This window comes from Tenrec ecaudatus, chromosome 1 (assembly GCF_050624435.1).
Source record: "Tenrec ecaudatus isolate mTenEca1 chromosome 1, mTenEca1.hap1, whole genome shotgun sequence".
NCBI lineage: Eukaryota > Metazoa > Chordata > Mammalia > Afrosoricida > Tenrecidae > Tenrec > Tenrec ecaudatus.
Genome location: NC_134530.1, coordinates 26,064,980 through 26,092,704, shown reverse-complemented (window position 1 = coordinate 26,092,704; position 27,725 = coordinate 26,064,980). Strand labels below are relative to the sequence as shown.

General features: G+C 59.8%; 1 protein-coding gene across 1 annotated transcript in view; it reads left to right on the top strand.

Moving 5' to 3' along the window:
• Positions 1 to 23,637, top strand: part of MORN1 (MORN repeat containing 1) — a 75,682-nt gene extending 52,045 nt beyond the window's left edge. The window contains exons 11-14 of the mRNA XM_075558131.1: positions 6,934 to 7,064; positions 7,452 to 7,528; positions 19,718 to 19,785; positions 23,280 to 23,637. Of these exons, the coding sequence (XP_075414246.1) occupies positions 6,934 to 7,064; positions 7,452 to 7,528; positions 19,718 to 19,785; positions 23,280 to 23,464 (461 nt within the window). The 3' untranslated portion in view covers positions 23,465 to 23,637. The remainder of the gene's footprint in view (positions 1 to 6,933; positions 7,065 to 7,451; positions 7,529 to 19,717; positions 19,786 to 23,279) is intronic.
• The last annotated feature ends 4,088 nt before the right edge of the window (positions 23,638 to 27,725 follow it).

Here is a 27,725-nt window from a genome sequence, read left to right as displayed (position 1 = left end):
CTGGAGGAGAGGAAGTCAGCATGCAAGTGACCCCTCCACTCTTCCCCCCCATCTCCTACTAATACCCACAGGCAGGCAGGCAGGTGTCCAGAGCAGCAGTGCAGGAGCAGCAGAGTGGAGGCCAAGCTGTGGAGGGGCCAGAGAGCGTCCCCCCACACATGTGTCTGGTTAGCATACAGAAGAGGGACGGGAGGACTCGTGGATGGCGGAGTCCTTTTCCTTTGAGGTGCCGGACACCGGACACTTGGTGGGGTGAGGGACCTGTGGGGGGCTCAGAGCCTAGCACCTGCTCCTACCTGCCATTCTGGGGCCCACGTGTCCCTCCGGAGCTCAAGACCCCGCCCCCAGCCTTGGCTCCTGCTGCTAACCGCGTGCCTTGGCTAATTGGCCTTAAAGCCTAATGCAGCGTGTCTGGTCACCTCTGCATGAGGTGGCCCAGCCTCTCAGGACCAATAACAGAGCAGTTTCATGAATTTGCTTAAATGCCACAAATGCCTGGGGGGGAGGGGGCTGCTCTTCCTAGCGAGGCGCCATCCTGCTGGCCCTGGACGCAGCAGCAGGCACTTCACAGGACAGCCCTGCAGCAACCTTGTCTGTTCAGACCATTTCTCTACCTTCCGCAGGGACGCCCTACACAGGTGATTAGTGCGTCTAATTGGGTTGGCTGTATAAAGATAATTAATTGGCATTTCCCTCCCACAGAGGTCAAGCTGCCCCCTCCCAGGCTGCCTCCTGTCCTCTAAGCCCCCTCCCTCCGGTAGCACGGAGGCCTGTATCTTGCTGATAAAGCCAGAAGTGTCATGACCAGCACCCTCAGGCTTTAGCAGTGACTCTGGCAACCGGAGCTGGGGTGGGGCGGACTGCAGGCTAGGGCAGAGGTGGTCCCCAGAAACCCACCAGGTCCAGCACAGGATGCCTGGAGGCCAGCTGGGGGCCCTTACTCAGAAATATCAGCCTGTCCTTCCTCAGGACCCGAGAGAGAAGGACTCCTTTCCCTTGGGTGGACTTCGGGAGCCACAGAACCCCAGTTTCGAACACCTACCTCTTCGTCCGGTAACTTGTCTCGCTGACCATGTTAAACTAGCTCAGAGCAGTGTGGGAATGCCCATCTGGACGCCAGGACAGCCCTGTGATGGGTAGGGCAATGGTTTCTTCTGAAAACTGCATTCTCTGTGACCAGGTGTCAAACCTACGCACACACACACTGTTGCCGCCAAATGGACGCCATCTCACGGCGGCCCCTCGTGTCCAAGGACAACTGTGCTGAGCGGGGTGCCAGCGGCTGAATTTGGGGCAGGAGTCAACCAGGCTTTTCTGGTGAGGCGCCTCCAGGTGGGCCCGAACTTCCGACCTTTCAGTCAGCAGCTGAGGGCGGTCAGCATTTCCATCCGGCATGGATGGTTCAGGCCTGGGCCTTTCCTCGTCCGTGGCTTGGTGTGACCTGGCCCTGGTGGCAAGCACAGGCAAACATGGGCAGCTCGGCAGGGGTGGGTGGGTCGGAGTCCACTCGACCACACCCTGGCAGCAGGCCCAGAGCCCCCTGGACCTTCACCCCTCAGTTGCGCCCCCACCTGCGGTCATGGGGCCACACCCAACCAAACTCACAGCGACCCTACAAGACAGGTAGACTTGCCTCTGGGGGTTTCCCAGACTTGGCCCTTCACGGGGGCAGAAAGCTCCATTTCCTTCCTTGGAGAAGCTGCTGGTGGTTTTGAACTGCTGGCCTATGGTTAGCAGCACAGCATGTAACCACGGCACCACCAGGGTCCCCACAGTGTTGGGACACCGGGTAAAACCACCACCATAGCAGGGCATGCTCAGGGCACCCCGGAAGCCACGGGTTTCCTGGTTCTTTGGAAGCGGTGAAGCAGGACGTGGCCCAAAGGAGGAGAAACCTGGGCCCTGAGCCAGGGAGGCGCCGTGAAAGTGTGGGCTGAACCTGGGGACCAGCACCAGGGGCAGTCTGCTATGCTCCTGATGTGGAGACCCTCTACCCTCTGGGGACCTCGGAAATAGGGCCTGCCATGTTTGCTGGGGGCCTGCAGCAGGTGCTGGAGGCCAGGGGTCCCAGGGCATCCCCCTGAGGCAGGAACAGAGAGGAAGATGAGGGGCTGGAGGTGCCGACACCAGTGAAGGACTCCGGTGTTTCCATCGCGGGGGAGGGGGGAGGAGAGCTGCTGGTGGCAGGCAGTGGCCGCGAGTCAGGAAGATGGTGTGGGGAGACTTCCTTCAGGATGGGGGAGGGTTAGCGGGTGGAGGCAGGTTGGGGGTCATCTGGGTGGTGCAGTATTCTGTCTGTGGGAGGTGAGGTGGATGGAAGACAGGACGGCCTGCACTGCAGACCAACAGCACCCAAGGGTGACTGGGGGACAATGGCACCGGGAGCAGGAGGCCTGACGGTCTGTGGTGACTGCAGGAAAGGTTCTCTCTCCCTGTGAGGTGAGGACGGCGGGATGGGCCTTGAGAGACAGCCGCTCTTCCCAAAGGATGCTCTCCCCCCTCGTTGGCAGGTTTCTGCAGTGGGGTTTGGGGAATCCTAAACACGAAGGGACAGGAAACAACTCTTGGGGGACAAGCAGAGGAAGCAGGGGGTGCCTGGTTTTCTGGAGGGGAAGTGGGCACCCACTCTGCCCACCACCCCACCTCACCTTTCACGGAGGTCTGCCTGGGGCTCCTCTAGAGAGGGCAGTGGGCCAGTAGTGGGCGGCACCCAGCTGGGCAGAGTGGTGGCCTGAGGTGGGGCTGAGGGACCAATGGAGGGGGTTGGGCTCGACTCTGGGGATCAGGAGAAGGGCTTTAAGCAGCCTGGCTTCCATTTAAGTCATGGTTGTGTGTGGAGCCCGGATGGAAGAGGGAAGAGGGGCCCCTGCTGAGGTGTGGGGCAGAGGGGCAGTGGCGGGTGGCTGACGAGAGTGGCACAGACGTGAACCACGCTGCCGCCGCCGCCACCTAAACCACAGGCTCAAGGACTCGAGGCAGACAGGGGCTGGAGGTTGACCCTGGCCTCCGGCATGGGCGCCGGGGCAGGGTGCCTCCCCCTGGGAAGGGGGAGCAGGCATATGTGGGGTGACATTTGAAATGTATGCATGATGTGTGAGTCGCCAGGTGTGTTTGGGGAGCCGGGTTGCACCAGCCCCTCCCGCAGCAGAGCCTGCCCGTCCTTGGAGAGTCCACTCCACGTGGCCCGTGGGGAGCACGCCTCCTGGGCTCCCTCTGCCCCAGGCGGCATGGCTACCACACACCGAAAGCAGCACTGAGCTGTGGGTGGGGAGGGGGAACTGACGAGAAAGAGGCACAGTCGGGCCGGCAGCAAGGCCAGTTCCTGGCAAGGGCTGAGGGGTCACGTCCTTCTGTAGGTGAACCGGTGCTGGTTGGCTTCTTCTCTCTGCAACGGGACGGCTCTAGAACAGGGGTTCTCCACCTTCCTCAGGCCGCGACCCTTTCACACAGGTCCTCATGTGGTGCTGACCCCCCCAACCATAAAATGATTTTCGTTGCTGCTTCATCACTGTGATGAATCAGGTGACCCCCCCCCAAAGGGGTTGACCCCCCAAAGGTTGAGAACTGCTGGTCTGGAACATAGAGTGCCCAAACTTATTTGGCCTACCACCCACCCCCCTTTCAGGGGGGAAATACCCACTAACAAATCAGCACCCCCAAGGCAATTAAACACTTTTGCACTCTCACCCATAATCCAGAATAAAGTGTAGGCATCTGCTTTTGCACCCTTGGGGTGACTCCAGTGGCCCCTCTGGGGGTGGGGGGTTCTTTGAGGCACACTGGTCTAGAACCCCCCCCCAGAGAGCTTCCTTCTCTTTAACCCCCACCAAGCGAATGAATGCAAGACAAATGGTGTGGAGGAGGTCGCACGCCTACTCACGGAACCAGTGGATGTCCAATAGTCTCCAGGGACCAGATGATGACAGATGTCAAGCTCATGTGGGTCAGAGGATGTGGTACTTACATCATCTGGTGTCCGTTTGAAAGGATCACAAGTGAAGGGGAGGAGTCTGGCCTGTCAATCAGGATATAACCAATGAGGCCTCTGTGTGGACGTGGCCTTCTCCTGAGGATTCTGGGAACGCCTGTATTTCCTCCTTGGAGGTGGGAGATACCCTCTCTCTCTGCTCCCTCCGTCAGAGACGCTCTACTGACAAGACACATGGCACTAAGCCCTGGGAGCTGGAGAAGCCACATGGACCTACCCTGATGCAACCAGACCTCTGGAGCCGGAGAAGCCACGTGGAGACCCCTGCCAGCGCTGAGATGCTCACAACACCACTGGATCCACAAGACTTCCCACCCACTGGCCTGGGATGATCCTGCATTTGGTGTCATCACATATATTTTGTGAGTCTGAAGAGGACTTTATAGATTGGTATCGGACATATGGACTAATATTGGACTTAAGGACTTGCTCTGGACTAGGCTGGGACATTTTCTCACTATTCAATTGAGAAAATTGTCTACATACCTCTTTCTTATATACATATGTGTGTCTATAAATTTGTTTCTCTAGTCTACCCAGACTAACACAGGGGGCCAAGGCTTTCCTGGGTGGCCACCTCTGGTCTGACAGATTGATGAGCACCCTCCAAACACACATGTGGCATTCCTGCCCCCCTCCCTGTGGTGTCTGTGGGCACGGCCCTGTTTGGAAAGAGAGTTTTCTTCCGTTATGTGAATACAGCCCCACTCATAAAGGGCGGAGCCTAAACCTAATCCCTCTGAGTCCTCCAATGAGCAGAAGAGTGCACGTTCATGCACGCACACGTCACACACACACGCACACACACACACACACGCAGATATCAGGGGAGGATCATCTGTCATCAAGAAAGGCTTGCGAAGGAATCGATGTGACTGAGACCTGACTTGGGACCATTATCTACCAGAAGGGTGTAGTGACCCTTCATTTTCTACCCCTCGGAGTCGCCCCCTGTGATGTTGATGCTGTAGCCACCCCAGGGGATGGTGACTCCTGGTTTCCACCGATGGCCTCCTCCTTCTGTCTGACCTGGTTGACTTCTGTGAGGTGGTCTCTCCCCATAGAGCACGTGGCCATGCCACAGGTGGTTCTCCTGTGGCTTCTGAACCTCGAGGGGCTCGCCAGTGGAGCGGGGACGATGGTTCCTACAAGGCTGCTCGGAGGCCCTGCCTTCAAAGGCTTGGAGCCGGCGGTGTTGTGGGGACCCTGAAAAGGAGCCTCTAGGGTCTCAGGAGACAGGACCACACTCCACACCCACCGGCCCTGGTCACCCAGACTGAGGGGGGAGGCCACATCCAGGCGGGGCGGGGCCACACACTCACGCACACTCCGGAAATGCTTGCTTTTACATGCATTTCTCAGTCTTACCCTTAACCAACCCCCCTCCTGTTCCACCCCCCCTCATCCCCACCCCTACCAAATGGTGTGTCGTAGGTCCAGGACTGAAGGGGCTGCCCATGAATGAGCCCAGCGTCCTCAGGGCTCTCTGGCTTTGGGCCCCCTCCGGCCGGTCACCTTGGTAAAAGGTGCTGTCTCCAGGTGATCGGACAGGGAGCCGGCGTCCTCATTGGCCAGGAGGCACTCATGAAAGAGGCAGTGGACGTCAGCTCCTGCTGAGCCCGCGTGGACGCCAGCGGTGCTTGGGAGATGGGAATGGCGGCGTCAGCAGCACGGTTCCCAGTCATTGCCCCCGACATGAAGTGCTGATGGACAGGGGACGCTCGCTCAAGAATGTCCTTGCGGGGGGACAGGCTCCACCTTGTATAACCGCCGTAATGGGCATATTAAGATCCCTCCGAGAGAGCTCTTTCACCTGCCTATAATTTATAGAATGTGGCCCATTCTCCCCTGTGCCCCGACACGCGCGCGCGCACACACACACACACACCCCACCCCCACCCCCACCACCTGCCCCAGGAGGGGTTCATGCCTCAGGTTCAAGGGTCTCTTCCAAGCACAGATAACAGATGTCACCCCTATATTCTCCAAGTCCCCCACTGAAGGGAGGACCTAGTGAGAAGGTCCCTCCAACAGGCTGCATTAACACAAGCAGACATCTCCCTGGGCTGCCCCCGGCCCTTCCCGCTGCCCACCTGCCTTCCTTCCACCTCTGCCCCTGAAATCAATCCTGCTCTCCTCTCTCCCCGCTGGGCACCACCCTGAGCTAGATGGCTTCTGCTTTCATGTTGTGACCCTGAGACCCCACCCTTCCTGCATTCCCTTGTCCAGCTGCTCCAACCACGGTCGGACCTCCCCCTGCCCTCTCCACAGTCCCCATTCAGTCCTGGCCCCATTCATCTGCACCAACCTCAAGGCCAACACCCACCTCCCCAACCTCACTGACCCCCGCCTCCCAGCAGCAGGGCTCATGACAGCCAGGGGGCCGGGCATCGGTGGGGCACTGGGCAGGGCTACAGCCCAGTAGGCGGATGTAGTGGTGTCCGGGAGGGCACCTCAGGGCAGAGGGGTATCGGAAGGACCCGAGGCCTGGACAGGAGAGTCCAGGGTCCTGTGTGTGTAGGATGTGCTGGAATGGTCCTGCACCTTCCTCACACTCACACTCAAACACCACCCCCCCCCCCTCCAGTCGATGCTGACTCCTGGTGGCCCTATAGGACAGGGCAGCACTGCCCTGGTAGGTTTCAGGGACAGTGACTCTTCAAAGGAGTAGACAGCCTCCTCTTTCTCCCACCGAGAAGTTGGTGGTTTCAAACTGCTGACCTGGTGGTCGGTAGCCGGATTCATACCCCATAATGGCACCACGGCTCCTGCAGCAGTCTCGAGATCCTGTTACCAACTCAGGGTCCTGAGCACCTGCCAGGCACCCACCTTGACCTCAGTGATCGTGGCTGTGCCTGGTGCTCTCTTGGATGACTCTTAAGTCTCGGGGTGATGATTCTTAAAGCCTACCTCCCTGACTTTCCCTGACACCCCTCCTTCCTCAGGCGGGGAGCACGTGCCTCCACGTTCCCACGCCCACCAGCGGGTGAAGCAAGGCTGTGCTGTCTTTTCGGATGTCCTGCTCAGGCCCGCTCCGCCCCACTATCACCCAGTCCTGTTCCTGCACAGCAACCAGGTAGAGTGACCCTCTGAGAGGGGGGGGGGGTTCCTCATCCTTTTGACCCTGGGCACTTGTTCCCTAAGCAGGGTCTCTCATCCATTTGGCCCGGGACTAGGGAGCAGGCTCGCAGGGTGGGGAAGCCTTATCCACTGAGCCCTAGATGTTTCACAAAGGAGACCTCTCAGTGAATCAGCCCTGCGGGGGGCACCCCTTAGTCCTGGCTGGCTGGCAAGGTCATCTCCACCTCCCTGGGGGCTCATAGGGCAGGAGACCCTCACTGCTCTGCCTCCAGAGTGTTGTGTTCCCCTCCCCACTCCCAGTACTGCAGCCACACCTCTGGGGGATGCTGGAAAAGGAGGGGACCCCTTAGGAGGCACCTTTCCTGACCCATCCTCCTTACAGAAGGTGGGCTGCAGATCCAGAGCCAACCTGGAAACCGGGTGCCCACCAGGCACAGCGCAGGAGCCAGCAGGAAGCAGGTACACGGTGGGAAGGGCCAACCTCCTGCCAGCCCTGCCTTGTCTCTAAGCCACGGGAGTTTGAGGACAGAGGTTGCCTTCTGGCTGAGGCCCTCTGCCTGCCCAGGCCCTCGGCAGAGGGGGGATATCGGGTGATGGGGGAGCAGGGCCCTCAAGGCTGGACCTCCTTGGGTCATGCAGAAGTGGGAGAGAGCTTGATTCACAGGGACCTCGTGTCACAAATTATACCTCACAGCACCACAGAGGCAGATTTCCCCAGATAGACCCTGGGGGCTTTTTGGGGGGAGGGGTGCCAGGAAACCCTAGTTGGCTACTCTGCCCACCTTGCACCAGGCCAGGGCATTCCTGTTGCCACAGAGGCCCCGGTACCACCAGGAGAGCCTCAGGCAAGAGCTGGGACCTTGGCCCAGATTGGCCACTGTGAAGCCTAGCAGTCGCTGGTCAGCAAAGACCCAGTGCTGGGTGGGCCAGGTCAAGCCAGCGGTACGCTTGGTTTGCAAGCCTGGGCATGGGCACAGGAACGGGCCAGCTGAGCACCGGAGCATGCTACCAACAGACCCTGCGGCCAAGCATGGTGACATGGTGGGGCCTCGGGTGCTAACCATAGGCCATTGTGGGCTGTGGCTCCTGCACCCACCTCCACCTGACTATGACTCTGTCTCCATGAGTCCCCCTCACAAGAGTCCCCAGGTCCGAGGGAGCAGGAATCGCAGAGGCCTGCTGGGGCCCACCTGCTGTGGGGATGTTCTCATCTGGTTTGCCCCTCAGCCCCCCACCCGCCCACCACTGAGGTCAACTTGGGGTGCACTGCAGGGTGTGCAGCCCTGGCACTGAGCCTTGGTACTGCCAGGACCAGAGGAAGGAGACTCATGGGGGCCTTCTTGTCTCCACCCATGTGAACCACCCATATGCCTGGGTGACCAGCACAGCCCCAGCACAGCCTGGGTGGGGGGTGGGCTAACCATCCCCATCGCCGCATGGCATCTGAAAGGACGCCTATTTCTTGTCGCTGGGTGACCCGGCTCGGGAGCAGACAGCACGTGGCGGCCACGTGCCTCTCACCATGTCAGGCCGCCGTCCGTCCCCAGCTCCATTTTACAGACAGGAAATCGAGGCCCCAGGGCGGGGGACTGGGCCCTACAGTGGATTTACCCCCATTCTGGACTTCCTTGGTGAACCTCCTCCTGAGCATGTCCGCACGGAGGCTCCCGGGAAAGGAGACAGAAACAAGCCTGTACCCCACTCTCCTCCCCCAGCTCAGGCTGTGCCCCTTCAAAATGGGGAGGCCGAGGGATGCCCTCCCCCGAGGCCCATTTCCCAGCACCCCTAGGAAGTAGCCGCGTTAAGGACACACAGAGCCCCTGCTAGCATGCGTCCCCGAGGCCGTGTCCCAGACACATAGGCAGGACCGGGGTGGGGCCAGGTGGCCCCTGGACAGTCTGTCTGAGCAGCGGCCATCCCTCCTGCTGACCCTGTGGATCCTTGGAGGTCTCCTGTCTGCTCATCTGTATGTGCTTGAAGGGAGAGGGGAAGGGGCGGGAGGGGGCGTCTTCTGTAAATGCCTCCAGCCTCCTGCACTTGGCTGCTTCCTCGGGGAGGCCCCTCCCAGACTCCGCTTGGAATCCTCTGTCCTGGGACAGCCTGGCCTGCCCCCACTGCCCTGTGTTGGAGCGTGAGCCCCACTCCCTGCTGCTCAGGGTGGGCTAGCCTGCCGCCCTCCCTAGAGCCTGGAGCCAGCTGAACGAGTGTCTTCCCAATATAGCCCCCCGGGAGGTATTTATAGTCTCATCTCCCGAGGCTCATCCTGCCTCCCCGGGTGGGGAGCCAGCTGTGGAGGGGAGGCCGCTGGCCCCAGGAGCCTGCTGGCTGAGGAAGCAGGCCCTCCAGCGGCCATGGCCACCCTCGGTAGCCACCCAGCTTGCTCTCTGCCCTGGCTTCCTGAGCCCCTACCCAGCCCCCACTCAACCGCCATGACCTCCCGCTCCCAACTCCCACTTACCCCTCCTCAGGCTTCCCCTCCCACCCCCTCCACTCCTCAACCCCCCCTCACCCCACCCAATCCCACCACTTCTCAGTCCCCAGGCATTGCCACCAAACACCCACCCCCCACCGCCCCGTGGGGTTGAGGGGACACTGGGCTTTGGACTTGGAGTGGATTTCCCCAACAATGCACGCTCAGTGAGTGTCACTGGTCTAGGGGACTGGTGTGAGCCCTGAAGGCCTTCCCTTCCCGGCTCCTCTTGGCTTGAGCTCTGACACCACGACACCCCGGTCTGGCCAGTGCGGGGGGGGGGGGCGGGGGGGGGGGGCTCTGAGCTGGGCTCCCCAGCAGGCATGCAAGCACGCACCTTCTGGAATGCTGAGAACACAGCCCTCCCTTCCTTCGGCCACAGAGCTGCTCGGGCAAACTAAAGGCACATGGGATGTGGGCCCCACGCGTCTGTTTTGCATTTACGAAAGGCTTGCTAAGAAGGGATGGCGAGATATGCATGGCCTCACCCCTGAACAGTCAAGGGGGGTCGGAGGGGTGGCACCTGGCAAAGCCTCCCCCCACCCCAGGTTCAGGCAGTAATCTTGTAAAGGACAGAGCCTTGGGGTTGAGGCATCCCTGGCCCCTGCAGGGGGTGGCTCTGGGCATGTATGCAGCTGGAGACTAGTGTCACGGGACTGACATGTGGAGTGGGTCTCAGCCCTGCAGACATTTCCTTCCACACCTGAGGGGCCTGGGTGGGCATTCTGCCTCTTGCACCCCCCACCCCCACCACCCCAAAAACATCCCTCAAATGGGGACCCCGTGGTATACGTGCTCCCTTGTCCGGCCAGAGGGCGGCTCTCTCTAGGAGCTCCCTGCTGCCCCCTTCCCCAGGGCAACTCCCAGGACACCCCACATGGTTCTTTCAGGCCAGGGGACTGCTGTCCTGGCTGGGGAGCCTGTCCAGGCCCTGAGCATGACTGAAGATGGGTGAGGGATGGCAGGCCTCCCTCCCAGTGTCCACTGGGGTCATGCAGCTTTGGCCTCTGACGTGTGTGGAACCTTGGGGTGTGGTCAGGGGCTATTGTGGCAGGAAGGGAGGTGGGCTGGGCGTGTAGCCAAGTTCAGCCAAGTTCTGGCTTCCTAAACAGGAGCTAGCCCAACCCACCGCCAGGGTCCTCAGTGCCCAGGGGCTGGAGACGGTCTTCTGTGCCACCAGGCAAGCCATTACTGTCCCCCTCCGCGTTGACCAACCCCTGCACCTCACTTACTCACCATACCACCTATTGAAATACCTCGTGGCCCACATGGGCAGCACCTCCCCACCCCGCAATCTGGGATGCTCAAACAATAGCAGTAGCGGGTAGGGCGCCCCACACACACACACACACACACACACACACACACACAGATTCAGGGTGACAACACCCTGTAATTTCAGAGCTGAGCAGCTTTCTAATTTACATAGAAGGGTGGCTGCTGGGAGAGGCGCTGCCTTTTGTTCTAAACTTCGAGGCAAAATTCGGCTTTCGTTTGCCTCTGGGAGGAAGCACCACCTCCCCAGCCCACCAGGAGGGTGTTGCGGGGCCATTCCCATGCCTTGGCCTCCCTGGCCCTCCACTGGCACCTCAGGGGCAGAGGTCTCCTTGGGGCCAGTCACAGCTGGCATGCAGGTGGCTGGGAAGGGAGTCAGCACACAGCGGGAAGCCAGAGAGCCATCCCCACTGCTCCCTCCCTCAGGGGCGGCCCAGTAGGAACTGGGGGAGGGGGGTGTTCTCCCCCACAGGAGCCTGCCGCTGCTACCGACCCCCATGGGGTGGGCTGTGCAGCCAGGGGAGAGAGGGGTTCAGTCTGGTAGTTCTCCCGCAGCTCCTCCGTGCCAGAGGGTCTCAGCCCTGTCCTCCCCGTCCACTCCCTCTAAGAATGGGCTCCGCATCAGCCTGTGGCTTGCAGGGGTGTGGGGTGGGGGCAAGGTACAGGCTGAGCGTCTCCTTCTCTGCAGGGGGGGGGGGTTGCTCAGAAGGCTGCAGGGGCTGGGCCCCCTCACAGGGGACCCTCCCCTCCCAGGCCTCTCGCCACCACATTCCTGCGGGGGGACATTCCTGTCGGATTACGGAATTCCACCCCGTGACAAAGAGCCTGTCAGTTCCTGAACATGTGAACCCGGCTGGCTGCAAAGGCTGGACTTGATTAGAGACGGGCGGGGACATGCCCAGCGCACTCAGGGCTCCTTCCCTGGAAGCGGGGGCTGGGATGGGGGGGTACCTCTCTCAGGGCACACAGGGATACCCTAGAAATGGGAGGCATGCAGGGCTTGCCCTGGAAGCGGGTGTGTGTGTGTGTGCATGTGTGTGTGCATGTGCGTGTGCTCAGAAAGGCAGACCTGGCTCTGTGGGGGTGCAGGCAGGTCACCACAATGGACCTTGCATAGGTGGACTCCCGGCCAGCTGAGCGACCCCCCCCCCCCAGAGCCTGACCCACAGCAGCCACCTGAGGCTCCCCCTATAGGTACCCTCTTCGGTCTGGAGAAAAATGGCTTTAATTAAGACTTCTGTGATTAGTCATTTAATCAGTCATTAGAGCCACACAGATGGCTCCCATTAACGTGGTATCCTTCAGTGGGGTGGCTGCTCCACGCCCAGCCTGGTCATGGCCGCGGCAGCATCCGGGCTCGGCCTGCAAGGCTGCCTGCAGGAGCAGCTCCGAGACCAGCCTCCAGCCTGGCTCCTCACACCCTGCCCCACCCGTGCTGGACGTCAGGATGGCCGGCAACCTGGTTCCATCAGGCCACGTCCATTGGTCAGGTCACCTTGCATGGAGCCCGGCCATCAGGCAAGAGAAGGGGCAGGGTGCACAAGCTCCTAGCGTGCAAGGTGCACCGGACTCCTGCTCCCCGAGGCCTGCGGCTATGCCCACGGGGTCCCACCTGTGCCACAAGAGCCCAAGCTGGCAGCAGCCCACAGGCCTGCAGGTGCCCAACCCAAGGTCAGGAGGTCCCATGTCAGAGGTCCTGCCCACCCAGCAGGGCCAAGCACAGGGGAAGAAGGAAGGGGGCCGCTGAGTGTGGCCCAATGGTGTCTGGCTGTGGGTGGACTCAGATGTGTGGCCAGCAGGGCTGCCCAGCCGTCGGAAAGCATGCACGCCTCCACAAGCTCCTGAGCCCTCTTTCAGACCCAGGCCGCCTATAGCAAGGCCCCCACCTCCCACCCCACTTCCACACACACTCTCTTCAGGAGAGGCCCTCTCGAGCCCACCAACCCTTATCATCTGCGCGTTTGTGAGGGGCTCTCCCTTGGCACGCAGTCGCAACGGGCAGGGACCTGGTAGACTGCTGTGACCCCAGTGGGGGGCCACAGTCCAGCTGTGACCATACCAGATTGGACACTCAAAGGCCTGATTGGGAATGGGTGCCCACAGAGGCTCTGGGTGCTGCTCCTTCCTCCCCGCTGCCAGTGCAAGCCCCCAACCTCCTCTGGGTGGTGGGAGAGCCAGGTGAGAGAGCCAGGTGAAATGCCACTGGGTGGATGTTGGCCTTGCGAGGGTCCCAAGAACCAGAATAGCACCCCTTGTCCCTCCTAGGGGAGCTACCCTCTACGGAGACTGTCACCCAGAGTCTGGGGTCTCCTCTGGGTGGGTGTTGGGGTGGGAGTGGGCAGGAGCAAAGGATGGAGAGGGGTTCCACCTCTTTAGAAAGCGTTCGGCATTGGGCATGGAGCCTGCCAGAGAGGAGCAGGAAAATAAACGGAAGCAGGTGTGAGGGCTGAGCAGACAGCTGGGCCCAGGGTGTCCACCCGCCACCCCGTCCCCACACAGCAGGGCCGCTTCCTGCCTGACATAGCAGGGGATCATGACCACAGCAGATGGGGCAGCTGGCAGCCCTTAACCCTTCACACACTGCCACAGGGCTAAGGCCGTCCCGACACCCCAGGGACAAGGACCCAGGACCCATAGCCCACAGGAGGCTGGCGGCTCAGCCCGGCCAGGAGAACACTCACTTCTCTGCATAGGCCACACCTGTGCCAGGTAGTTCTGGGGCAGCTTGTAACACACAGCCCCCTCTCCCAAGAGCTGCCTGGACTCCTGACCTAAGCAGAGCCCCTCGGCCCAGCTTCAGTCAGCTTCACTCTGCTCCAGGTGACAACATGGCGGCAGGGCCAGCCAGACCCAGCCAAGCCTGCCCTGTCCTGGCCCACCCTGTCCGGGGAGAGGGGAGCACAGGGGAGGGGGTTTCCTGACACCCAGCAACTGAACTGTGCCTCCCCACAGAGCACCCAGAGCTCCCCAGTGTTCCTCCCACCCATCCCTACCCCCCAGTCATGGCTCTGGCTTCCAGAGCAGAGCCCTCTCCCGTCTTGAGAGACTTGGGGGGCTGCTCAGGAGGGGGCGGGGCATATCAGCTAAACAGGACATCCCCACGGATTCCCAGGTCCAACACAGTCACACCCTCAGAGAACCTCCAGACTACCTGGGAGAGGGGGGTGTCGGTGAGTGGCAAAGCTACATTCTGCGTAAAAACCTGAATTCATCTCCTCAATTCCGACTCCTAGCAACTCGGAGGACCCAGAAGAGCTGCCCCACAGGGTTTCCGAGGCTGTGAATCCTCCCGGGGAAGCCGACTGCCACATCCTCAGGGTGGCTGGTCGGTGGTTTGTACTGCCGACCTTCCGGTTAGCCGCTAGGTGACTTAAGCACTGTGCAACCGCGGTATGTGCGGGGTGGTTGATGGCACAAAGCCTCCTGGGGGGCGGGGGAGGGCAGGGGTCTGTAATTTAACACCCCCGACGTCGGGCGGGCCTGAGCACGGCCCGCCGGCCCTCCTCCGTGTACCCTCGGCCGGGAGTAGCACCCCTCTGGAAACGGCCTGTGAAGTTTGGAAAGGGCTCCAAGGGCCTAGGTGTCCCTTCTTCAAGGGCCATGAGACGCCCCCAGCTGCCTGCCCTGAAGCCCCCCTGCTGGCCAGCACAGCCCCGCCAAGCCCAAGCCAGAGACCCAGCCAAGCCCAAGCTGGTGGTGACTCATGGGTGCAGAAACGCCTGGAATTTCCCAGTTTCACAAGTGACTCATGCCTGATCTTCTTCAACTCACACTGCAAGGAGAAGGAGGGCAGTGAACAGTCAGCGCCTCCTGACCCCGGGGAGCCTGGAGGTCCAGGCAGCCGCAGTGGGTCGTGACCCCCGAGGGGAAAACACACCCTCCCAGGGCTGCGTGCAGGGACTGGACCTGCCCCTCTGGGTTCCTGCGACCGTCGCTCTTTACGGTAGGAGAAGGCCTCATGGTCCCCCCTCTGGGCCACATCAGGGGAAACGAAGGTCGCCCCCCCCCCCCAGCGGTGAGCAAGAGCACACGGAACCCAGGGGCTCAAACAGAAACTCAGCGAGCCAGGGAGGATGGGCAGGAACGTGGCTCCTAGGCCGTCAGACACACCCCGCCAAGGCAGGTCTCTGTCCTGTAGACCGCCGAGGGGGGGGGTGGTGCTTTCTTCTCTCTGCTCCGAGGTCTGCTCTGAGATTCCCCAAGCCACAAATGTGAAGAATTCAAAACCGCCTAACAAGTGTGGTTGGAGGCCTCCCTGCGATTCCCACTGAGAGCGAATTTTAAGTCTCTGTATGACATGCCAAACAGAGGGCTTAAAGAACTGTCCAGATGCCATCTGATCAGGGCTACCTCCTGGCAGCCCCGCGTGCGTCGGGACAGGCCTGTGCTCCATGGATTTGCCCCAGACCTTGCCCTGGATCACCAGGCCTTTCTGCCAGGGCTCGGCTGTGCCCCTTCCCAGCCATTGGCATCAGCCCGGGACTCCTTGTGGCGGTGGCAGGGGCTGGGAGATAGATGGCAGTGGCATTCTGGCTCCCTACTCTTCCTGCAGACCAAGTATGTGTCCTCCCTCCCCACGAGGCTCTGCTCACCAGAGACTGCTGATGGGATGGGCACACTCGGCAGTCCGAAGAGCCTTCAACGAGACTGACCCTGGAGCGAGGGAGGGAGGCGACTGCCTCTCGTGCACCCCTCCTCCAGTGGCCATGGACATGAGGGTCCCCACGAAGGAGATCCCCACCCGAGGGTGGATCATTGGAAGATGTCCACCGGGGTGGGTGAGTGTGGCCCGGATGGGCTTAGAAAGACGGGCCTCTCCTGCTGGGAACAACTCAGGAAACTATATGAGACCTGCTGCCCAGCTTCTCAACAGCGGAGTCAGGCAGCAGAGGACAGCAAGGCCCAGGGAGCAGGAGGCCGGTGGGGCAAGCCCTCCACTCGCCCACCTCACTGGCGGGACCATCCGCAGACCACAGACCACCAAGGCGAGGCGAGGCGCAGCTGCGAGTCTGGGGGAGGCACAGTGATGGCGTTTGCAGGTGGGAGCACCAGAGAGGGGAGGGAGCCCTTGGAGCACCGGTCAGTCCACACAGGCAAGCAAGAAAGCCACACGAGGCTGGGGCCAGAGCCACCAGAGATTAGAGGGAGCAGGGCCTGGGTGCACCCAGGACTGGGGACAGGCCTGACCCCACCAGCCAGGCGGGAAAGAAACTCAGAATGCGTGGAGGAGTCAGCAGAGGATTTCCAAAACCAAAAGCCACACGTCAAAAGCCATCCAGTTGATGTCGACTCATCGCGACCCTCTAGGACAGAGTAGAATGCCCCACTGCGGGTTTCTGAGACTGTGTGTGTGTGTGTGTGTGTGTGTGTGTGTGTGTGTGTGTAAGAGAGAGCTTTATGTCAGAGAAATTGTATATTGAGCAAACATTTCATCTCAGTCCAAATCAAGTCCATAAGTCCAATATTAGCCCATATGTCTGATATCAGTCTATGAAGTCCTCTTCAGACTCACACACACATGCAATGATCCTGAATGCAGGAAGGCCACAGGCCAGTGAATGGACAGTCTTGTGGATCCAGTGGCAGTGGGAACATCTGAGCACTGGCGTGGGTCTCTACGTGGCTCCTTCAGCTCCAGGGCTCTGGCTGGGATCAGCGTTGCTCCATGTGTCTTGTCAGCAGGAAGACAAAGCAGAGAGAGCAACTGTAATTCTTCAAAGGAGTAGAAAGTCCCGTCTCTCTCCTGAGGAGTGGCTGGTGGTTTCGAACTTCAGACCTTGCAGCCAGCAGCCCAATGCCTAATGATTACGCCACCAGGGCTCAAACCACAAAGCCAAACTCACTGCCATCGAGTCGGTGCTGATTCACAGTGACCACCTGTGGGTTTCTCAGACGACACCTCTCTGCGGGAGGAGAAAGTCCAGTCTTCCTCCCGCAGAGCTGCTGGTGGTTTTGAACCACCGACCGTGTGGATCACAGCCCCACTCACAACCACTATGTGCTGCCAGGGCTTAGGGGAGGACCAGCCCCAGGATGAGCACTGCTCAGGGCCCACCTCACAAAGCTGGGAAGAAAGACCCCAAAGGAGCCAGCGGTCCCCAAGTCACTGCAGCTCATGCCCCACACCACGCTCGGAATTCACCGGGTACAGAACCTCCCCAGGTGTTGCCAAGGTGGACTTCAGCGACATCAAAAAAGAACTGAAAGATCGGCTCCGAAATTACCAGGCAGGCAAAGAAGCGAAGGAAACATCTGCCCCTTCACGAAGAGAAAACTGAGCACATCGGCAGACAAAGATGTCCGCTGTCGGCCCTGTGCTCAGGAACCCGGGGAAGGCGTGGGCATGCTGGGCAGCCACTTGGAAGACAGACAAAGGGCCTGAATCAGACGCCAGACACTGAAGACCAGCACCCGCTGAGATGAAGGGATTCTGAGCACTACTTATGGCAAATACGAGTTTGCAGAAGAACAGAATCCAGTAGGAGGCAGGGAGGGCCACCTAAGACTGGAGCCTCCTGAATGATGGACCACCGCCCACTGGACAAGTAGACGTGCAATTGGGGTCTTCAAAAAAGACGGGAGGGGATGAGGAGCCAGAAGCCCAGGAACCAGGAAGGGGAGGTCGGGTTAGCCAGTGATGAAGATGCCGTGTGTGGAAGCAGATTAAGAGGGGTGACCCTGTCGGCAGGGATCTCTTAGCACAGCTCTGGGCAGTCCCTGGGAGCCACGGAATTGCCCTGGGACACTGGCCCATACTGTGGCTCTCTCCTCCTCCCCCAGAGCCACAGGCCTGCTCCGTCCACTATGCAGGTCCCTGCCTCCCCAGCATCCTCTTCTGCGGCAGAGGCAGAGCCAGCTCTGCTCTGGCCCAGCTCAAGGGCAATGTGCCCAGTGCTCTGCGCACAGTCTCACTCAATCCCTACCTCACACCACCGTGCCGTGCTCACCCAGGCCTGTGTCAGCATCACCGTCCCTTGTTGGCCTTCCCACAGCTCTTTCACAGCCCTGGGTCCTGGCCAGTCGAGCACAGGCCTGTCCATCAGGGCGAGCCTTTGCTTGGTGCCTCTCATGGCCTCGCCTGCCGAACCCCAGCACGCACCTCTGGGGGTGGGCTCTGGACAGGAGTCTGGGTCCCTGAGGAGGAGACTGGTTGGGAAAGAGCTCCTTCCCAGCCTTCTCCCCACCAGGCCCTGTCCCTCAGGCTCCACGGCCACCGGGAGCAGCCCGCCCAGCACCGCCTGTACCCCACCATGGTCCCAGCTAACCCACCCCCACCGTCTCTGCATGCCAGGGTCCAGGCGCTGTCCCGGCTCTGCGTCTGTTTGCTCAAAGCCCTGGGGGTTCCGTAAAAACTCCGAGGATTCTTGTAACCCGTGTATTTCTCTCCAAGCTGGCAGCCCGACAGACTCCAGTTATTCCTGCTGCTCAATTATTTATCTTCCTGCCCCCCCTCTTCCCCCAGAACCCTTAACATGGCTCCTGGGACTGAGCCCAGGCCTACCCCTCCCCTCTCCAAATGAAGTAATTCCAAAATCCGGTGTGTTTAATTTTTTTATCACCCACACCGGAGAGGCGGGATTTAGATTTAGTGAGGGATCGGAAGCTGACTGCGTCACCAAGTCCGCCCTACCCATGCTGATGGGCTGCGGTCCTTGTGTCCACTGCAGGCCACCCTCAGGGACCCTCCACCCTAGCTTCTCAGCTCTGGGTCTGAGCGGATGGGAGAGTTCAGGGCACAGGCAGGCTGCCCCCACCCCCAAGCCCTTGTGCCATTTGGAGAGCAGTTGTGGGACCGGGCTCCGGGAAGGCATCCATACAATGCCAGCTCCTGGTCTCCTAGCAGCTCCACGGCCCGGGGGCCAAGCCAGTGACCTATGCCCCAGGGCACATGTGCAGGCTGGCCACAGCTCCCTGTATGACAGAATCAAAGGGCTTCCCACAGAGACACAGCTCACCGGCTCCCCAACCCAGACTCCACCCTTCCTGGACAGTGCCCCCTCCCAGGCTAGCTGGCACACCCCTTCCCCCACCCCCCGTGCTAGGGCTCTTCTCCCAGAACTCAGCATAGATCGGATCCACCGTGGAGCCCCCACGGCCCTCGGGGAAAGACAGGACCACTGTGTGGCCATGGCCTACATTGTCAGCGGACACTGGGGCTGAGGTCTGGATCCCTGGTCGGGTATCTCCTGGGCAGCTATGGCCAGAGGGCAAGGGAGCCAGACAGGGCAACCCTGTGCTGTCTCCAACCCTGCGGACCCTGCCTGTCCTCCGTGGGACGCCTCAGGTCCCCCAGAAGGGACACATCGTGTTGTCAGGCCTCCCCTCCCACGCCTCCACAGCATGCCCCTAAACACGCAGGTGCCGCTCACTGTTGATTGCAGGGCCTCTCCTCGGAGGGTCTGCACGGTGGGCCCCCTCCCTGGTGCCCTGTGGCCCACAGCCCTTCTCTCACCCCTGCCCCCACCGGCGTCTGCTCTGTCTGTGAGGGGCGGCCAGGTTCACCCTGCTGCCCCAGGGCTGCCCTTCTTTCTACACCAGGCAGCCCTGACCAGGGACAGGACTGCGCTGTCCAAGCTGCCTAGTGGCCGGCATGGGGAGGCTTCAGCCACTGAGCGTGGAGCCGGGACAGGCACCCGGGACGTGACAGCTGGTGTCTCTGTCCTCCCAGGGGTGGACATCCCAGCCCCAGGGAGTGGGCTGCACTGCTCATGGGGCGTGAGCCCACAGCTGCCCACAGGGTGGAGCCGAGATGGCCCACTCCGGAGAGAAAGGGACAGCTGTGCTGGGTGGGGGAGGGGCAGATCTCACTGTCCTCAGGGCACCTGGAGCCCAGGGGATGGGCTTATGGGGTGCCTTTGGGTCCCTGGAGGCACCGCAAGGACACCCCCTTCTTTTCGCTGCAGGTCTGACGGGACAGTCCGAGGGAAGGTCCTGCCCACAGAGGAGCTTTCAGCAACAGCAGCTTACCCAGGTAGGTGGTAGAGCCAGCCCTTGGGAAGGGAGGCCAGGGCACACCCCTGAGCGGAGTCTACCTCCAATTGGCATCCCAGAGTGCTAGGACACCCCAGCACTCACATCTGGAGACAGATGCATCCCTCTCACGGCACCCTGTTGGACTCCAGGACCCGTCCACTGGCTGCCCCCAGGCACCCTGGGAATCAGAAAGTTCAGGGGGTATTGGCTGGGGGAGAACACCCTGCCTGGCTCCAGCCTGCCTGCCTTCCCCCCACCCCCCTCACACACACACTAGCTCTCCAGGCACCCGAAAGATGCCCAGCGTTCTGGGTAGAGAGGGGTCCTGCAGGGAAGGGAGAGGAGAGGAGGCAGTGGCACAGGGAGGCCGCTCTGGCAGGCCCTGCCATGGGCATCAAGCCAGGCAGCCAGCTCTACTGAAGTCTTCTAAGGGTGTCCTGCCCTGAGAAACCCTAACCCCACCCCAAGGCTGCAGACTTTCAGCCCAAAGAATCTTTTCTGGTTACTGTGGGGTCATGGGGCCCAAGGTTCCTCCCAACCCTGGCAGCAGGGTCCAAGCAAGGACTCACCACAACCAGGTGGGCCCTCTGCCCCTCTCAGACTCTGGGTCTCTTCCTGATCCGCTGGAAAGTAAACGTGACCTTCAAGGACTCTGTCTGATGGGGGCTCGGGCCCACTCTGCCCATCTCTCCACAGAGCACGTGAAGGCCACCGCCTGCCGCACCCCTCCCTGAGAACCCCTGTCCTCCCTCTGCCCCCCTGGACCATCCACCCTAGGCAGGGCTCCCAGCTGGGCGCCCCCCCCCACTCAGTGGACACAGAAATGCAGCCACCCCCTGAGCAGCAAACACAGGTGACAGGAGGGGCCCCTCTGACCCTCTGTCTCATCACGGACGACGGGAGTAGGAGTCAGGTGCTCCGACCTCAGAGGACGCTGGCAGGGCTGGGGCTCCATGGAGGAGTCCGTTGGCCCTCCCTCACCTTGTGTTTGCTTGGTGAGGGGCACGGCTGTATGGGCGGCAGCTGCAGCTGGATGTCAGTTAGACGGTGAGGGGCCTGGTATAGCCAGCTTTCAGACGGAAGCCTCACGGCGGCTCCTGCCAAATCCCTGCTGGCTCTGTTTGGCTCCTGCTGAGTGTGTGTGTGTATGTGTGTGTGTGTCGGGGGGGGGGTCGAGGACTAAGTGGTGAGCAGGTCTGTGTGTCCAGGCAGAGGAGGCCGGGCTGCCTATGGGGCAGGAGGGCGAGCCACCAGCCCCGGCAGGGAGTGAGCTCCTGCAACAGTTGTAGAGTGTGGATCGGAGACTGTACCTTGGCCAGAGTTGGGACATTTGGGAGACAGGGTGGGTGGACACAGACTCTGGATGGTGTCCCCCACCCTCCAGGCACAGGGCCACAGAAGGAGACCGTGAAGGACAGCAGGCCACACACACGGAGGGACGACCGCATTCTCACAGGAGTGACTGTGGCCCTCTCACATCACAGTCAGGAGGCTGGGGCCCCAAGGCCCAGCCAGTCAGGGCAGCACCGCACCTCCAGCTGGCCCTTCCCGCCGGCCCTTCTGGCTGAGTGCCACGCTGCCTGTCCACCTTCGTGTGGCCCCTAGCAGCTACGCACCACCTGTCCACGGTCATTGCCTGCCTCCAGATCCTGTCGGTCAGCCCCTCATTATCCTGACCCATACGTACACCTGAGGGGGACAGCAGGATGAGTGTCCTTTACCTGGTGACTGCTCGGACTATGACACAGGGGCAAGGGACCCCATGGGACAAGGCCCAGGCCCAGGGTGCTGGGCTCAGGAAGAAGGACAGCAGTCTAGGGGCCAGTGGGTAGGGAGCTGGGTGTGGGCAGCTTCCAAGGCCCACACTGCAGTCCACAGTCTGGGTCCCCACCTGACCAGGTCAGCTCAGGGCCGCATCCAGGCCCCATGGCTGATGTGTCCACCATGAGCTCACAGCCTCCCCAGCCGGCACCCTTGGCAGCAGGCAGCCAGTGCTGCGCTCCCAGAAACGCCTAGAAACCAGCGATGCTTGGAAACACGGCACTGTTGTCACGCGCTGCTCTCCTGGGCCGTGCACCCCAGCCCTCGTCCTGGGGAGGCTGGGCCTGAAGGAGCCGGCCGCCTGGGCTCCTTCGACAAGGACACTGTCCCTCTGGCCCCCCAGACCCAGGAATGGCAGGCGCCCACCTCACGCACGCGCCCTCGGCCGGCCTAGCTGCCGAACGGCTGCATAACACAGCCGGGTCCCAGGCCTGGGGTCTGGACTGCCCCCACTCCCACCATGGCAACCCCCCCCCCCCCCAGCCATGGTTCTGAGGCAGCCACGTCCCTGGTGTGAGCCTGGCCGGTGAGCTTATTCCACACTCTTGGTGCCAGCCCTCAGGCCCAGGGGAGGGAGGGGAGAGGGCAGTTTCCACGGCAACCTGACTTTTGTTATTTCTTATTTTCTTTTTTATGGCTTCTCCAACTCTGAAGCTCTCCAGACAGCTTACTGCCGGCCAAAAGGAAAAGTGCTTTTCCTTCGATCCTGAGCAGCCTCCAGGGGGGCAGGGGTGGCACCTTCCCAGGGCACAGCCAGCCCGGAGACCCCAGCCTGCCCCGCGCAGCTGTCCTGCCGCGGTGGCGAGAGCCCAGGGGCCACAGTGCAGGCTGCAGACCAGCCGGAGCCAGACTCTACTTCAGTGAGGCCCGTCCTCTCTGTAAACGTTCTAGAGAGTCCTCTTCCTTCTAAAGAGAAAATCCACTCCGGCAGATGGGGAGGGCGGTTTCTGCCCACTTGGGGGAGGTGGGCCCCCGTCCTGCATAAGCACCCCCTTCCCCATTCCTGGCTCCACTCTGCTCCCCCCAAACTCCAGTCCATTAAACTAAACAAAACCACAAAAATCTCACTGCCATCGATTCAATGTCCACTCACCGACCCCATGAGACGGGGCAGAGCTGCCCCCGTGGGTTTCTGAGACTGACGTTGGATAGGAGTAGAAAGCCCGGGCTTTCTCCCACGGAGTGGCTGGTGGTTTCGAACAGCTGACCTGGCAGGTTGTGGCTCCATGTGTAACCACACTGTGTAACCAAGGCTCCCTCCACCCCATCGGGGCCCCGGACCCCCAGCAGGCCCTCAGGAAGCCAGGGCCCCGGGGTGGGGTCACAGCGGTCACCCAGTGCTGAGGAGACTTGAGAAGCTGTGAACAGACCTTGGGCAAGACAAGGGCCAAGGCTGGGGTCAAGGGCAGAGGGTGTGCGGCAGGTGGGATGGGGCCTGAGGGGACTCATGGGAGCGGGCGGGGAGGGGACAACTTTCAAACCCAGCTTCTAGGTGGGGGTCCATGCAGGGGCAAGGGCTCTGAGCCGGGGGTACCTCTAGCAGTCTCCTGGCAGTCTCCAGCAGGGCTGCTGCCCCCGTGGGGAGCCCCAGACTCATGGCCGGCTGCCCACTGGTGCCTGCTGGTAGCCTTGAGCCCAAGCATCTCGCCCCCCCTGACCTTTCTTTCACAGGGGAGTACGTGCTCATGATCCATGATGCGACCTCGCCCCCGTTCCTGGGCTGCCCGCTGCCCACCGCCTTCAAGCACCTGCGAGTCTCAGCAAAGGAGTCCAGCCAGAGGCCACATACTCCGCAAGGAGGCCCGGGGACCCCTTACGAGAAGCAGCCGGAACCCTGCGAGCGGCTAGCCCACTGAGACCTTGCATCCCTCTGCTGGCCACGGACATGAGATGGGCAGCCGGGGAGAGCTGCCATCCCCTCGGGCAGCCCTGAGCGAACCTGGCGGGGTACCAGGTTGCACCCCCACCCCACGCTGTGTTCCACATCCGAATAAAAATGTTTCTCCCACGGCTCCTGGGGCCTCCCACACCAGTGGACAAGGATGCGGCAGCCACCCCTCCCCACTTCAGCCTGTGTCCTTGGCCACTGTCCATGACAGCCCTCTGCCCAGTTCTGAGCCCTGGAGAGACGGCAGCTCAGCAGTGCACCACAGTCAAGGGCATGTTCCCCGGGAGCAGGCTAAGAGTCTGTGGTGATGGTCCATCACAAGAGGATTTTACAAGGCCAGGCCAGGCCTGGAGCACACTCTGGCCTGGAGCACACTCTGGGGGTGGGAGGAGCACTCCAGGTCTGGGGAGTAGGTGGAGCTTGGAGGGGCACCTCTGGATTGGGCTGGGCAGGAGTCTAGGAGCTGCAGTTGCCAACCCCTGGGAGAGCTCAGATGATGAGGGCAGGGGGACCAGAACCTGCATACAGAGAGTGGCGGGTGCAGGGAGCCCCCTGCTTCCATCCTGTTCCTTAACCTGTCTCAGAAGTAGTCAGAATGCTTCTTGGAAGCCAGGACAGAGAGACCCAGCCTGATGTATTGGGGACATGCTGCCAGGAGAGGCCAGTCCCTGCAGGAGGACATCAGGCTTGGTAAACTAGAGGGGCTGAGAAAAAGAAAGACCTTCAACCCAAAGGACTGGCCCTGGGCTGCAACCCTGGCCTCAAACGTGACAGTGGGGGAGGGGTGGCGGCGCAGGAATGGGCCACGAGCATTCTGCTGTGCACAGCGTCAGTGCCCTTGCCAGGAAGGCTGGCTCTGGCTCAGCACGGACTGGTCCTGCCAGTCCCCGTCCTGGAGCTGCCTGTGGAGGGTACAGCCACTTGAGAAGGTGTGGGCTCTGCACACACAGCTGCACACACACGCACACACACACATACGAGAGAGACCCTCTTGCACGACAGCTGTCCAGGAGGCCAGGGGTGGCGCAGGCACGTGCAGAAGCACACAGCTCTCTCCAGAGGCCACTGATTACGACACCCTGGGCTGCATCGCTGCAGGCTGCAGAGGCTGGCTGGGCACCAGGGCAGGGCACACCTAGGCAGGCCTGGAGTCTGGGGGTGAGACTGGAGGCTCCAGAAGCCCACACTGCAGAGCATGCCTGTGTGGCCCAGGAGAGTGGTGGGCAGGAGTGGGCAGCTCCCTGCCCCTGAGTGTATCCCAACACAGGTGCCAGCAGCAGTGGGGAGGGGGGGTGCACTGCTCTAGAAGAACTAAATGTTCGCACCCCCGGGACCCCTGCTCTGAGTATTACTGTCGGAAGCCATCCTTCCCAGCACAGAACCCCAAAACCAAACTCACTGCCCTTGAGCCCCTTCTGACTCAGTGACCCCATAGGGCAGGGGAGAACTGCCCCCTGAGGGTTTCCAAGCCAGCAGTTCTTTCTTTTCATTTTAAGACTGTAACTTATTCTCCTCCTCCTCTCCTTTCTTTTTCTTCCTCTTTCATTTGCTCGATATACTATCCACATGTCATACACTTCCACAGTTCCAATGCTCCCTCTCCACCCCCGCATTCATTACTTGCTCCCCAACCCCCCTCCGCACATCCCTGGGAAACCCTCGCATCAGCGATTGTCTCTGGGCCTCCACTCCTGTGCTTCGCGCACTGGGAAGCCCAATGGAAGCGATCAAACACCGAAACAAACCAGCAAGAAAAAATAATAAGGATAAACGTAAAGAGGAAGAAGAAGACCACCGTCAATAGTTTTAAAAGCCAGAGCAGAAATTTGTCATGGAATAAGTGAGACATATTTGAGCCCAGAGCAAATTAAGGTTGGGTCAAGAGGGAGGTCAGCGGACCGAGCATCATACTGTACCACGGTTCGACCCACCATCATCGTTTACAATAATCTGATAGTACTGATAATAAAGCGGTTCTAGTCCCGCTCCTGTGGCCAGAGGCTTGATCTGTAGACGCTCTGAAGATGGATGTCGGGCTCCCACTGTCCTCCGCAGCCTTCTACAAAGTTGGTGTTCACAATTTAAGCTCTGATGTTTTCCCCTTCCTCACATTTGAGTTTTTAAAAAATCATTTTATTGGGGGCTCACACAGCTCTCATCACAATCCACACATCCATCCATTGTGTCAAGCACATTTGTACATATGTTGCCACCATCATTCTCAAAACATTTTCTTTCTGCTTGAGTCTTTGGTATCGGATCCTCATTTTTCCCCCTCCTTCCCTCACCCTCCCTCCGTCCTGAGCCCTTGATAATTTATAAATTAATATTATTTCATGTCTTACACTGACCGATGTCTCCTTCACCCACTTTTCTGTTGTCTGTCCCCCAGGGAGAGGGTTAGATGTTGATCCTTGTGATTGGTTCTCCTTTTCCTGGTATCACTACTCTCATTATTGGTCCTGAGGGGTTTATCTGTCCTGGATTCCCTGTGTTTCCAGCTCTTATCTGTACCCATGTACATGCTCTGGTCTAGCCGGATTTGTAAGGTAGAATTGGAGTCATGATAGTGGGGTGGGGGAGCATTGAAGAACTAGAGGGAAATTGTATGTTTCATCAGTGCTACTGTACCCTGACTGACTTGTCTCCTCTCTGAGACCTTTTTGTAAAGGGATGTCCAATTGTCTACAGAGGGGCTTTGAGTCTCCATTCCGGGCCCCACCCCCTCCATTCACATTGGTATGATTTCTTTGTTCTGGGTCTTTGATACCTGATCCCACCAACACCTCAGGATCACACAGGCTGATGTGCTTCTTCCATGAGGACTTTGTTGCTTCTCAGCTAGATGGACTTTTGTTTATCTTCAAGCCTTTAAGACCCCAGACACTGTATCTTTTGATAACCAGGCACCATCATCTTCCTTCACCACATTTGCTTATGCACCCTCTTTGTCTTCAGTGATCGTGTCACAGAAGGTGAGCATCACAGAATGCCAGGTTCTTAGAACAAAAATTCTTGCGTTGAGGGAGTACTTGAGTAGAGGCCCAATGTCTGTCTGATACCTTAATACTTACAAATATAGGTACATAGATTTCCCCATTGTCATATATAAATAGATTACATATGTACCTGCCTGTATTTAGACCTCTATAAATGCCCTTTGCCTCCGTGTTCTTTCCTCTATTTCCTTTTATTTTCCTCTTGTCCCACTATCATGTTCGGCCTTCATTCGGGTTTCAGTGATTCCTCTCGACTACATTGACCTTGACCATATGTGTTATTTTCATCATATTTGAATCACTCAAGCTGGTGTGCTCCCTCCACGTGGACTTGGTTGACTCCTCACGTAGATGGCTGCTTGTTGGAATACAAGCCTTTAAGACCCCAGACACGATTCCATTGATAGTCGGACACCATCTGCTTTCTCCCCCACACTTTGCTGTAGCACCCTCATCTCCAGTGGTGTCTTCATGCAGGCCAGCATCGAGCAAGGGCAGGAGATCAGAGCTAAGTGCTCTTGGACTGGGGCTAGAGTTAAGTGGGAGCCCAGACTCCATCTGCATGTCCACAACTGGTTTCCTTTGGCGGCCGTACTGTGACAAAAACCAAGAACCAACAACAACAACAACAATAAAAAGCAAGCAAACAAAAGGCCAAGAAATAAGAAGACACAAAAAGAAAAACATGGTCAATCACCTCCCTGGGGAATGAGACAGTAGCGCTGACTGACTGATGGTAACATCAATCATTTGTCTGATGGCATAGGATCGAAGATGCTGCTGAGAGGAGGGGTTTGTGCGAGTGTAGTCCAACTGTGAGCTGCAATCTCGGGCGGTTGCTTTGAACAGCTTGATTTCTTAATCGATGGAGCGCTATGTACACTGACCATGGGGGTTGGTGCAAGGGAAATATTTCCTCTCTTTCTTCTTGCCTATCAGATTCAAACCTGTCCTATGAAGCAAGGGGAGCATGGAGATACAAAATATAGGGCAGTTCTGGGTCTCCTTTCATTGAGCACTCACTAAGCCAGGGGTCCCACCCAAGGTCCGGCGACTCCCATTTCCACAGTCTTGGGGTGGCCATCCATTGCTTCCTCTCCCATCAGAGTGTTTCCGTCCTAAGTCCAAGGGTACAGGTAGTTTTGAGGCAGGGGCCAGTTCAGCCAGTCAGGTTTCCACTGGAGTCCTTCAGGGGTGGCCCTTGGGGGACTCGATGCTGCCTGCATGGCC